This window comes from Aythya fuligula, chromosome 4 (genome assembly GCF_009819795.1).
Source record: "Aythya fuligula isolate bAytFul2 chromosome 4, bAytFul2.pri, whole genome shotgun sequence".
In the NCBI taxonomy this organism is placed as follows: domain Eukaryota; kingdom Metazoa; phylum Chordata; class Aves; order Anseriformes; family Anatidae; genus Aythya; species Aythya fuligula.
In genome coordinates this window covers 50,036,425-50,049,106 of record NC_045562.1, presented here as the reverse complement: position 1 = coordinate 50,049,106, position 12,682 = coordinate 50,036,425, and the positions used below count along the sequence as shown (strand labels likewise).

The window sequence follows — 12,682 nt, the reverse complement described above, 5'->3', positions numbered from 1 at the left end:
ATAATTTTTGCTGAAGAATTTTAAAAACAAACCTTTGTACAATGATCATTTACAAAACACAATCCCGCCCCCCCCCAGAATTAACATCTATAGGAAAGATAACAGCAATTCAAAGCATTTTGAAAACTATGATAAAATTTAACAGTGAGTAAGAGCAAACTGCTGGCCTTTCTACTGTATTTTCTAATACAACAGGCAGAACAAACCTCAATTCCAGACAGAAAATTCATTACAGACACAAACAAGAAATTTTATCAGCCATTTTTTGACTATATCTGCAATTTAGTTTATCACAATAACAGAACAAAAGCTCCAAAATGTCAAAACCAAATGGAGTTTACAAAAACATAAAGAAAATTGAACAATTATATCTACCCATACTTCCCAGGTACAAAGCATCCCTTTTTCTTGAGAATGCATTGTTTCCTTCAAAATGGAGCTAGGCATAATCCTGATCAATACGCATTTCAATGGGTTTAACGGAAGGAGTAAGCACTCTCTTACAGTCATAAGTTGAGATATTTAAAGAGTTTGTCACTCAGGATTTACTGATATCACTCTGCTACTTCAAGTTACTGGTCCATAAATTGCCTTAACAGCTCACACTCTTCAGACTGAAGTTCTACAATCATTAATAAATTAATATAGTAACTGCAATATATACAGTTAATAGATGACACTTCTTCAAGGATTGGAACTCACAAGTAAATTATCCTATTTAAGTTAAAATGTAACAGTAAGCTAAAATATAACAGTTATGTTTTGTATCCAATTGAATGCTTCCTCAGTTTTCTAAATGGCCAGAGTCTATATTGCAATCTTTTTCTAAAGTAATGCTTTAAAATCTTATAAAGCTCTTTTGCTCCAAAGCATGACTCCCTCAAAGCACAAGCTATGTGCTTTGTTCAAACCTAGTCACCTTTGCATTTTTCATTTTGTTTCATATTATTTTCAGCAACTCAGTCTCATGACTGTTTCCAGTAGATACTGATAAACCTGAATTCATCACCCCAGTGATTTAAGTCTTTGCCTGTTCTTCAGCACTGCCAGTGCTCTTTGACAAATATATGCCAGCCTCCTCAACCCATCCAGTAGCTCCCCCAGTAGATTGCAAGTGCATTTGTTTAGAGGCATTATCAACAGGTTACTCAATCCCAACTGTTCTGAAAACTGACTTTAGAAGAGAAACATCCATGTCACAAGAGGTTTTGATGACTACAGAGCAATATAATAGTATGTTAACGTAAAACAAAAAGGTGCACATTTATAAAATACCTAAGGCTGTCTAAGTTTTATTGTCTGAGGAGTACAGACTAGCTAAATGTCACAGCATCAGTGGGAACAGATCACATGCAAGCAGAATCTCAGATCCTGTGCCTTCCAGCAGCATATTCTTTATTTTCCAATTAAAACTGAAAACAATATATAAAACACAATAAAACGAAAGCAAAAGAAAATCAGCCTACCTTCTTTCCATCTGCACTACCATTGATTTTAGTAACATGGTGACACTCTTTCATGCAGGTGTGATTCTGACAATTGAGAAGCCGCCCACAAGGTCTTTTACATGAGTAGGGACCTGCAGAGTGACACGGTAAGGGACTCACCTGAAAGTGACAAACAAACAAGAGATATATACATATATGTATATATAGGCAGACTGTGTCTGTACATACATACTGCACATGCGTTCTGAGAGAGTGTGTATATATAGATAGATAGATGCATACAAATACAGTATCATTACAGAGAAATTTTTGTTCTAATGTACCCTTTGCTAAAGAACAAAACCAGTGGAAAGTATTTGACTTTTTTTTTTTTTTTAATACATAGAGACTTCAAGTTCCTATCGCTAAAATCACACATTTGTTTTACAGTGATTAATTAATAAAGCAAGCTTTTCTACCACGTGTAAACAAGCTAACTTTCACAACATATCTTCCTTTTTCTTCCTTCTTTTTCTTTAAACAGACTACTGCAGCCTTAAATCCTTTGGTGTTATTTAGCCCTCCTTTCTTAATAACACTCATGCCTTCCATTAAAGGTTCCCAAACTCCTCTACAACTATTACAGAAGCTGGCTACAGCTTGTTTTCACAAGGCTGATTGTGTCATGGTCATCACAAACCCAAAACATTCTTACAATTCTACAAATACAAAACAACCTGCAAGCCAGACATTCTAAAAAGCAAAGTCACCATATCAAATATAACTCACAGAAATGGAAAGGGCAAGAAGAAAATGCTCAATGACTGGCTCAGGATTTTAATTGCTTATGAGTGATATATTCTTACCTTCTTACTTGAGGGTAACACTCCAGTTAACAGAGCTTTTTAGTACAATTCAGAGCATCTATTTAGGAGGCTTTAACTTTCAGTGGCACTGAGATGGAATTTAAGCTCCTAACTTTGTTAACTAGGCTACTTTCTTTCCTAAAGCTGAAGGGTATAAATACCCTCCATATCAAAAACATTAGAGGAAACTCAGTGCTCCCATTTTCCTAACATTACATAATATTCAAATGAAAAAAAATTAGCTTATGTGAGGCTGACAATTTTTTTTTGTTTTGTTGTGATCATTTCACAGAGAAAAAGAGAAACTATTTCTGACATTATTACACAACAGAGTAATGTGACATAACTCACTTTGACTCGACTAAAGCTGTGATTTTATGTTACAGCTTTAGTTGACTGAACATCTTGGCTCTGTACCCTCTGCACAATCCCACTGCACAAAACCAAGAATTTAGACTTCTGTCTGCCTGAAAATGAGACTGATTTCACAGGATATTCTAAATACTCCTCACAAACAAAATCAGAACATTTTCCTTCCTCTATAGCATTTAATGAAATTAGGCAACTACAAAATAATTAAATACAGTAGATACGTAAATACCCTATCCAGTTAAGATTTTTTTTTGTCTTCATTTACCTTCTACAGGCTTTAATTAATGCTTTTCCGTAAAATCAGATTTTGAATATAACCATTAGATCTCCAAATTTGATTTTAAAAGAGCACATGTATGCTACTGCTATGAACCGCCAAAGCTTATAGTAGTCTAAGCAAAGTAAAACATCAAGTTTTCATTTTGGGGTGGCAGCAACTGTGATGATATGTGATTTTCTGATCTACAATCTGAATCAGAATCGAGAACTGCTCAATTTTCAGATCTAATGAAGAATCACTAACTTTTCTAAATGTATGTAAAACCACTTAGAATGGGCCCAGGGAAATTATTTAAAGGAAAGCTGCATAAGACACAACAAAATCATATTTCAGTGAACACAGATTTGATACAATTACATATTCTGAAAAGTAGTTTTAAGCCTGTTGTCTCAAGTGATAAATCACTTGCTCTAAAGACATAGGCTTGCAAGAAGTTGAATTAAATCAGTCCCTTCAAATGCTTTAAATTAAATGCCTGTGAAATAAAAAAGTTCAGCAATATTTAAAATCAAACATTTACACAAATTAAAATTATTGTCCAAGTGAAAATGTAAAGACAGCAAACATGTTTTTAGTAGCGTACAGTTCCTAAACCCTTGCATTCATTCACTCTTCCAGTTGTTGTCTGCAGGCATCTTGGTAAAGTACAAGTTCTTGTAACTTGCTTCATTCCAGCTTTTTTCTTTCGTACCTCCCACATCATTATTACTTACGTTGGGCAGTTTTGATACCTGATATATAGTACAGCAACAAGATCCTCTTCACAGCAAAACTTTGCTTGAGAAAATTGTTACCTGTGAAACTTAAATTTCCCAGTGAAAATCCCCTCAAAGGCTGGGAACTACTACAGGAGAGACTGTATTCAGAAATACAGAAATGTTTCTCTTGCTAACAAAAGTAAATTAGTTTAAAGGTAAGAGTACCTTAGGTACATAAAAATGTCCCTAAGCCACATGGTTAAACACCCCCTTCACATGCACATTAACAAACAAAACATTCTGTTTCTACCACTATCAAAGTCTTAAAGATTAGGACACTTAATTCCACTCCAGAAGCTGCTGAAGTGCAGCAGGAAGGAAGCACTGCACCCTGTTGGCTCAGGGAAGGAAAGTTTAAACTAGCATCAGAAAACATAAATCCCTTAAGTATATGTTCCCTGAGATTCCTCTCTATTTTCTGTACTAACCTGTAACAAAAACATGACTCAAAGCCATTGACTGGCTCTGCTAAGACTAACACACAGAGAAGGGATTTGTTTTGTTACTCTGAAATAAGCAGTTACAAACGTGGTCATTGGAACCACTTTCTCTAAGAAGAGCTACTGTCCTCTCTTATGGAGAGTTTACATCCATGCAAACCTGAATAGTGCCAAAACTGCTTACATGAACTACAGCAAGTTATGTTGGGCCAATTGCACAGAGCTTACATTTTGTTTAAGTGTAAATTCACGAAAGATAGGTTTTACCAAATGTCACCCTATCATAAGAGATATCATTGACTCAAAATGAAACAGTGGTTGATACATCTGGAAGTTTTACTGTGAAAAGCAAAGCCAAAAATCCACTGTTCCAACAACAAACAAAAATGCAGTTATTCTTTAGTCATTTTAAAATTCTAAAAGCACATTTTGAGTTAGCATCCAGCAAGCTGCAGAGTAGTTCATTGGAAGCTGTATTCACAGCCTGCTTGGATCAATAACTGCATTGCCTGAATCGATTGCTGATGTATAAACTTGTTAAAAACAGCTGTGGATGTTGCTGCCACATATTGGGTTGCCATTACAACAGAGAGGAAAAGATTATTAAAGAAGGTCAAAGGAAAAAAAAAAAAGGAGGTGGTATCTTTAAATATTTTTAAGTTTGTTTTCTAGAATTTTTCACTTCCTTAAAGTGAAACTATATTTGTTATAGTTATTTTAGCTGCACTTTCATTGCTTGACTTTCAGAAACAACTATAAATACTGATGCCTGTTATTTTAGCTTCAAGGTCAGTTAGATTTTCTTATAACATAAACCAGAATACATAATGACTTCATTTGAGATTGGAGAAGGCTGCACATCAAGAAAATAACTTTTTAGTCCACTAATTTTCCTGTACCACACTACGTTCGCTATCCTTTTAAAACAAACAAAGGACATCAGTTGCTAGAAAACTGAGGAAAGTGTGGAACAGGGAGAAAAGAATAACTATAAAATAAAGAAGGGGGAAAAACAAATTTAATGAAGACACACAAAAGTCAATTTAAACGCTATTTGAACAACTATGCAAGAATACAACAATAGCTTCATAAATCACGAGTTTAATTTCTATCCAAGAATTCTAAAAAGCATTTATATATTCTTCAAAAACACACTAAAATAACTCAGATATGTAAGCTTTTGTGATAAGGTGTTTCATTGGTTTTAAAACATAAGAAAGCCGAGTAATATTTGTCTTCAATATTTTTTTTTTGTAGACTGAAAAAGGAAGATATACTTCATATTTCATTTTAAAAAAGCCAGTGTCCAGACTCACCTCATGCTGCCCAAGACACTCCCTGTAAAGGACAAAAAAAGAAAGATTTTGAAAACATGTATTTCTGTAAAGTAAATATAGGACTTAAAACAGTACTAGGGCTTTTCACAGGAAAATAAGGCAATTTGTAAAAATAAGTGCAATGCACGCTAGTGAAGGCATCACGTGCAGGTAAAAAAGCATGTCCAATATGAGAATATTGTTTACATAAGATTTTCATGTTCATCTCTACAAGAACACTAAAAAAAACACAAAACACTCTATTCCAAAACTTTGTTCTCTGTTTTTAATACTTACACTGGTACAGGAACCTGACAGGGTGGGCATGGTAACGCAGTTTGAATAAAGGCTGGTTCAGACGGCTGCTCCCAAGGACCTGCAGACTGATGCTGAGAACAAAGTACACCACCAATTGAATGCAAAACACAACTGGAACCATCTGCTTGACTTCAAATAAACATCATCTAAAGAGATCCCACTTGTAACAAATACACTTCTAGTTTTTTTTTTGTTTTTTTTTTAAACTAATGGAAATCCTAAAATCACCTCCCCAAGCAGAATTTAAATTTCATCTTTAGCATGGCTATACCTAAGAAAAGGAAGGCCTGTAGCCCTACCGGTAAAATCAAACACAAACATCAGAAAAAAATGCAAAATAATTATAAGTATTTAACAGAGGTAGAAACATAAAAATATTTTTCTTAGTAAAAAAGTGAAATTATCATCATGAAATGCACATATGCATATTTAAATGTGTCAAGCAATTTCTCACTTCTAATTTTTGCACACGTTGATGGTTTGGTAAATACCAAACTTCAGTTTTTGCTTCTATGTTAAAAGCAACTGCTTATATTTGAAAATAAACATTTGTAATAAAACTCTAGCCAGCAAAGATAGCTTATTTCTTGAATAATTGTAACTGATAAAAATTGCGCAAGTATATATATTACAAAATTAGACGGTAACAAAGGAACTAGAACCACTTAATCTCTCAGTTAAGCAGTATGCATACCTCTGTGCTCAATTATTTACTGTAATATTCAAAAACCTTCACCATAAGATTAAAGGTCAAAAAACTGTTTCTTTTTCTTCAGAACACAAATAACACACCACCGTCTTTCACTAGTTACTTACTAAGCCAGTTTGCTTCACAAGTGCCTCATCATGGCAGGGAACTGGGCACAAATGACCACACACTAATGTTTTCTGGCAGGACTGACGACACGGAGGACACCGACCGAAGTGACAGTAGTGTTTCTCCTGGGTAGGGTGATGACATGTAGGTGGGCGACTAAAGTAAAATCCAAGAAGGAATCAATATGACAGCAAGAAATAACAAAATTATAGTCACTAGGCAATTATGCCCAAAATACATGAATTGAGACAAACTTATTTTTAAAAACAACACTTAATTACCACCTTCTTCAGTGGTTAATATTATGGTAAAATTACACAAGATCTAAGAGTAAAAGCTGGGTTTGCATATTACACGCAGGAATTCCGTTCTCATCTCTACTCTGGGATAAGCAATCTTGCTACACCTCAGCAGAAAATACTCTACGTTTTCATTTTCCTAGTCAAAATTTCTAGGTAAACAGTCTCGTGGAGGTACCAGAAAGGACTTGAAGAAGGGAGTGGGAGTAAAGAGTTAAAAGTGCTCAGTGGGGCAGAACTTCCCCATGACAGTAGCAAGATGCTCATGAAACCACAATAAAGAAGTGTCTAATACCAAGGCTTATTACTAATCTGCACTGCATAGTCAAGAACCTAGAAGAGTGAGAAACAGTATCATTTCTGCAGCTTAAACAGTTATATTTTGCCACTTTCTTTAAAGACACCTTAAACACCACTAAAGAACTAGAACACACTTGCTGTCTATACTGACCTGCACAGCTGTTTGCATTTGGGAGGCTTGATGGTGCGCTCTCTGCCACAGGGCACTTTAATGACAGTTTTTCCACAATTGCATTTCACATCTACAGTCTCTGGACAGGGATTACAACTACCTAAAATAAATACATTAACAACATGATCATCTGAATAAGCTACTGAGTACAAACAATGGTAACTAACATAAAACTCTGAATATGCACATGGTATAAACACCCTATTCTGTCTGATCTAAGTAACAAATGGTTGTTAATTTACTTCTGCTTAGTTTCAAATTCCTCTTGGGAAAGAGAATTTCAACATTCTAAAAGAACAGTAATAATAATGTTGATTATACTACAGCTGTTACCTGGTATCAAGTATAAAATAATTCCACCCACCCATTTTAAAAAGAAGCCAGCATCATTACAGCCCGGCCATCTGGACAAAACAACACTTAAATGGTGCCATTTGTATTTCACTCTTACATGTGTATGAAGACATGTCATCTTTCATCAATACATAACAGATAAAAAGAGACACTGAAAGACTGGTAAGATATTGTTTTGGACGATATTAAGAAATGCTCATCCTTTATATATAGTTAATGCTTTTTTGAAAAGATCTTCCTCCTTTATGAAGTTACTACTAAACCAATGTATTTATAAAAAAAACTTTTTTTTTTTTTTTAAATTTATAGCTCTCCCACACTATTTCTTCAAGTGCCAACTGTTAAGCTTTATTACTGAATAATTACAGTAAGGATATGCATCTTAAAAGAGAAGATGTGGGATTTTGGCTTACTAATCATGTTGCACTCTCAAACTTTAATGAAAGCAATTATTTGAAAGTATTATTCACAGCACAACTTTTTAAGCAATTCTGACTTGTTAATGGGATCTGAAGAGCAACACCTCAAGAAGCAGGCCTCAGTGACAAAAAGCTGCTGAAAAGGATGGAAGTATACAATATTTATACTGCAAAGTAGATCGAATTGAATATATTATCAGCACATGTCTACAATTTACTTACAATACACTCACTGTGTACACATTATTCTATTAAAGAAGACAACCGCTTATGTGTTCAACAAGATGGAAGGGCAGAGATTACATAACACATATGACCCTAGCTCTGAAGTTAGGGTCAGAGTACACTGTTCTCAAATAGAGTTCTGTAATGTACTATAGTAGAAAACAAAGCATTTCAATTCCCTGGCCACATTCTGAATTTCAACAAGCATGAATAAACACTTAAATGACATGTAAAAAACAGAACAGATGAGGTTACTTTTAATCAGCAGCAAAATAACAATTGTGAGAACAGCTACTTTCTAAAGAACCTAATCTGGCAAGTTACTTTCGGAGGCATGCTATTTCCTTTAAAGTCAGCAGTCACTAAGATCTGTCAGCTCACTGCAAAACTAACCTGACCTGGCCTTAGATGCTGACAATAAAATATGTAATTGTAAATCTCAGAACAAAGGGAAGTATTGGGGTGTAGGAAAAAAGTGAATATATTTTTAAAAACAAGATCATCATCTTCATTAGAAATATTTTTAAACATTCTGACAATAAGGTATCACAAATCGTAATAGATTAACTTCTGTGTGCTCCAACAAATTGTAGTCTTCTTCTCTACATCTGAAACTATACTTATTTGATTCACTGGATACAACTTCCAGCAAGACTTAACACTAATTATTAGTGTTAAAATATTTTTAAATATTTATTATTTCTTCATAATTTCTTCAAATAACTTTGTTATTAACAATCATTAATGTCACTTCTATCCAAGCTGTAGGATACAACTAGGAACAAATATAAGCCAACTATTGAATTTAAGTATAGCATATTATGCAGCTTTAGCTCCTTGAAGTTTTCCAACCTGATTTTTATTCTATGACTCACTTATGATTTCTTTACCCAGACAGTGCTGAGGCACTGGAACAGGTTGTTCAGAGGAGCTGTGGATGCCGCATCCCTGGCAGTGCTCAAGACCAGGCTGGATGGGGCTTTGGGCAACCTGGTCTGGTGGGAGGCATCCCTGCCCATGGCAGGGGGGTTGGAATTGGATGATCTTTAAGGTCCCTTCCAACCCAAATTATTCTATGGTTCTATGATTCTCCAGTTCAAACTAATGCAGGAAAAAAAAAAGCGTTACCAGTTTTCTTCTGGTAATACAAAAAAAAAAAAAATACGTCCAGGATTTAGAGGGGAAAGGCAGGGAGGGAAAAGGAAAGGAAGAGAAGGGACACGAAAAACATACCACTAGTTTGTAATGACAGATTTAACAGAAGGTTAACTGGGACAACTACCGTATTTACTTGTCCCTACCCTCCTAAGACTCACTGCCTCAAAAGCAAGATTGGCTGAACAAGCTGTGAATTATTTCCTGAGGTGCTGCAATTTATAGTTCAGAATGCTAAGGTGAATTACATAGACTCTACTCAGCTGCTATTTCAGCAGGGCAGCAGCTTCTAGAAGGAAAACTGCTGAGAAAACTGCCCCTTCTCAGTCACTGCAATCTAATTCCCTACCAAAGGAATGTCAAAGCAATCACAGGATAAAAGCTACCAGGTAATTTTGGTCAATTTCAGGTTCTTTTTAACCAAGGTCACTGGATGGAGAAATAAACTTTTTTGTTATCTTTGATATCATCAGTAGCAAGTTTTTATTTTCACATCTGTAAGATACCAATATATATTCAAGTTCCACCAACTTCTTTTTTCGCCCACTAATATCACACATTACGTTCTAGGATTTTTTTTTAAAGCCATCCAGACTCAACCAGCACAGTCATTTCTGTATGTACTTGGACTTTGTTATGCATATTCAGTGACCAGAATTACTTAGGGAAGTGTCATACAATGCATTTTGAATTAAGCACTTGGAAAGGGCATCGAGCATGTTCAGAAAAACACTGTTAAGTAAAATTAGCAGGCAAACACTCTGGCTGTCATTCTGTAAGCCCTCAGGCTCTAACCAGCACCAAAAATCTTTCAAACAAACTACCCCCACAAAAAGCCCGCATGCAACAACGGGAGAAAATTTGTTGAGCATTACACAGAGTTATACAAGCACCACATTTGGCAAAAAATCAACACTATTTTGCTTATTGTGATTGCTTAGCGCTGTGGGGATCCTTCACCTGTTCTTACCTCTGTGGCAGCCTGAAGGACATTTGTGGTTTCTGCAGCCTAAGGTCCGCCCACAGACTTGATCACAAGGTGGACAGTTTCCAGAACAGCACTGTTGAAACAAAATACGTAACTGCAAACTTTGACATTTTTTGTATAAATTCACCCTTTTCCACTCTCTCTCACCCTCCCCGTGCTTCATAAAACTTTATTCATCCAGTTTAGTGATATTTTATCAGTCATGCCAGGAATAGAAATGAAGATGTGTAAATAATAAACTGTTTAAGTAATAAGAGAACACAAAATTGAGAGCATCATTTCAATATATTGAACAGGCAGAGGGCTTCCAAAAAACTGAGTATCATCTTAAGAGTTCAAATTCTTCTTATATTTTAATCTGAAATCATTTCAGAAGATTACACAAAAACCTATTAAACCTGGATCACAGAGTACAATTCAACATGATTCCCACCTACTGTAACCAAAGAGAACAACTGTGAGACAGCATAAAAGATTTTTGTGCTTTCAAGTGAAATGAGGAAACATCCCAGTGAACTTCAATGTTACAAACTTGCAAGAATGTAGAAACTTGCATTGTGAAAATTATTTAATTAACCTTTCAGTTAGCTATCATATACCAAGCTCATACTGAAAGTAAAAATGTGTCCTGCCTGGAAAGCAAACATTTGAAACTTCAGCAGCCTGCAACATCTGCTAGCACCTTGCCTTTTAATTTTCCTTGCTGGGGTGGGAGGACAGGGAGGGCAGGAATGCTAGAGACAGGAACATGAGACAGTCAAGAGATAGAAAAACACCTCTCCCAAAGCCTTCAATATCAATACCCTTGAAAAGATATTCAAAGTATTTCTAAATAGGAAAATATATATTAGTAACAGTTGCTTTAGAATAGCTATCTAAATCCATTTACACAAAAAAGGCAACATCCATATTTATTTATTTAGTTTCCATTTCCTATATAACATGCAAAAATATTCATTTTTTTAAGTTAGAAAGAAACATAGAAATGTAGGATTAACATGCTTGGCCTTCATAAATCAACAAACTGAAAAGCAAGGTCTGAGTTATCAACCTCAAATGAGAACAAAAACTCTTTTTTCCCAATCCGCAGACCACTGCTGTTTGCAGTGATGCATATTAGAGAGGCGTGGACTGCTGCATTGTCAAAAACCACAATATGTCCCTTACTAAGCTATTGGAGAACCCCAATTCTTCCTACAAAGGAAAAATATGAATGGATATAACCACCCCTGAATGCGTAAAGCATTAGTATATACTCAAGTAGCTGAAAGCAAAACTGTCTTCTGGAGCTGGAAAGTTGTCAAAATCCACTCCCAGCTTTCAAGGGAACTGTTGGTTTGTTTTTTTTTTTTTTGCTGACATGCTGTTCAGAGAACTCTGGTACACTGCAAACTGACTTGAATGACATGGAAGAGAACTTCTCTTTCTATATAATAACATGAGCTGGAACTAATAAATTATTTTATTTTTGGATTTTATTATGTATTTATTTAATTATCAAAGTGATCCATTTGAGAAAGACCATCTCTGGACACTTACCTTTCTCCTACACTGGTGCTTTTGGCAATCACGAATTTTAGTACACTTTGTCTCACACAGATAAGGCTTATGGCATGGCATGCGCTTAGTGTGCTTTCCACAGCGACACTGTTTTTCAACTTCCTGGGCAGCAAAGTAGGGGAAAAAAAAAGCAAGGTATGTTTAATACATTCCAGGTACTCCCCTGCCCCCCAAAGCAAAGCAAAAAACAAAAACAACAACAACAAAAAAAAAACTAATGCAGTAGGAGTAGAAAAAAAGCTTCCTACTACTAGCTGAAAAGCAAAGTTCATGGCAGAATAACTTCACAACGGCCTATCACAACAGATAGAATATTACCTGCTCTAACAGCAGGTTACCTATCTGTTCTGTAACTACTGGGTGACCTTGTGTCAGTACTGGAAACACTGTGCTTTAGATGGCACCTCGTGGCAAGACTTTAGCCTTGGACTCACCAACAGGAAAGACACTTCAGGAGAAGCACTTGAGTGTAGTGCAAGACATCAAGTGTAAATGCAAAATTAATTCATACAAGAAGTACTTCTCCTGCACAGTAAATCCATCCATCACGTACATAGACGATTTAAGAAATGAGTGGGTTTACCTGACCTACATTCCAGCTATGTGCTAACTGTTT

The 12,682-nt window shown here is 35.5% G+C and overlaps 1 protein-coding gene across 1 annotated transcript in view; it reads right to left on the bottom strand.

The window, feature by feature from the left end:
* The window catches only part of NFXL1 (nuclear transcription factor, X-box binding like 1), a 41,899-nt gene that overhangs the window by 22,116 nt on the left and 7,101 nt on the right, over positions 1 to 12,682 (bottom strand). Inside the window, exons 10-16 of the mRNA XM_032186334.1 lie at positions 12,046 to 12,168; positions 10,489 to 10,579; positions 7,345 to 7,465; positions 6,594 to 6,750; positions 5,757 to 5,848; positions 5,460 to 5,481; positions 1,467 to 1,607 (exon numbers count right to left, since the gene is read on the bottom strand). Coding sequence (XP_032042225.1) covers positions 1,467 to 1,607; positions 5,460 to 5,481; positions 5,757 to 5,848; positions 6,594 to 6,750; positions 7,345 to 7,465; positions 10,489 to 10,579; positions 12,046 to 12,168 — 747 coding nt within the window. The remainder of the gene's footprint in view (positions 1 to 1,466; positions 1,608 to 5,459; positions 5,482 to 5,756; positions 5,849 to 6,593; positions 6,751 to 7,344; positions 7,466 to 10,488; positions 10,580 to 12,045; positions 12,169 to 12,682) is intronic.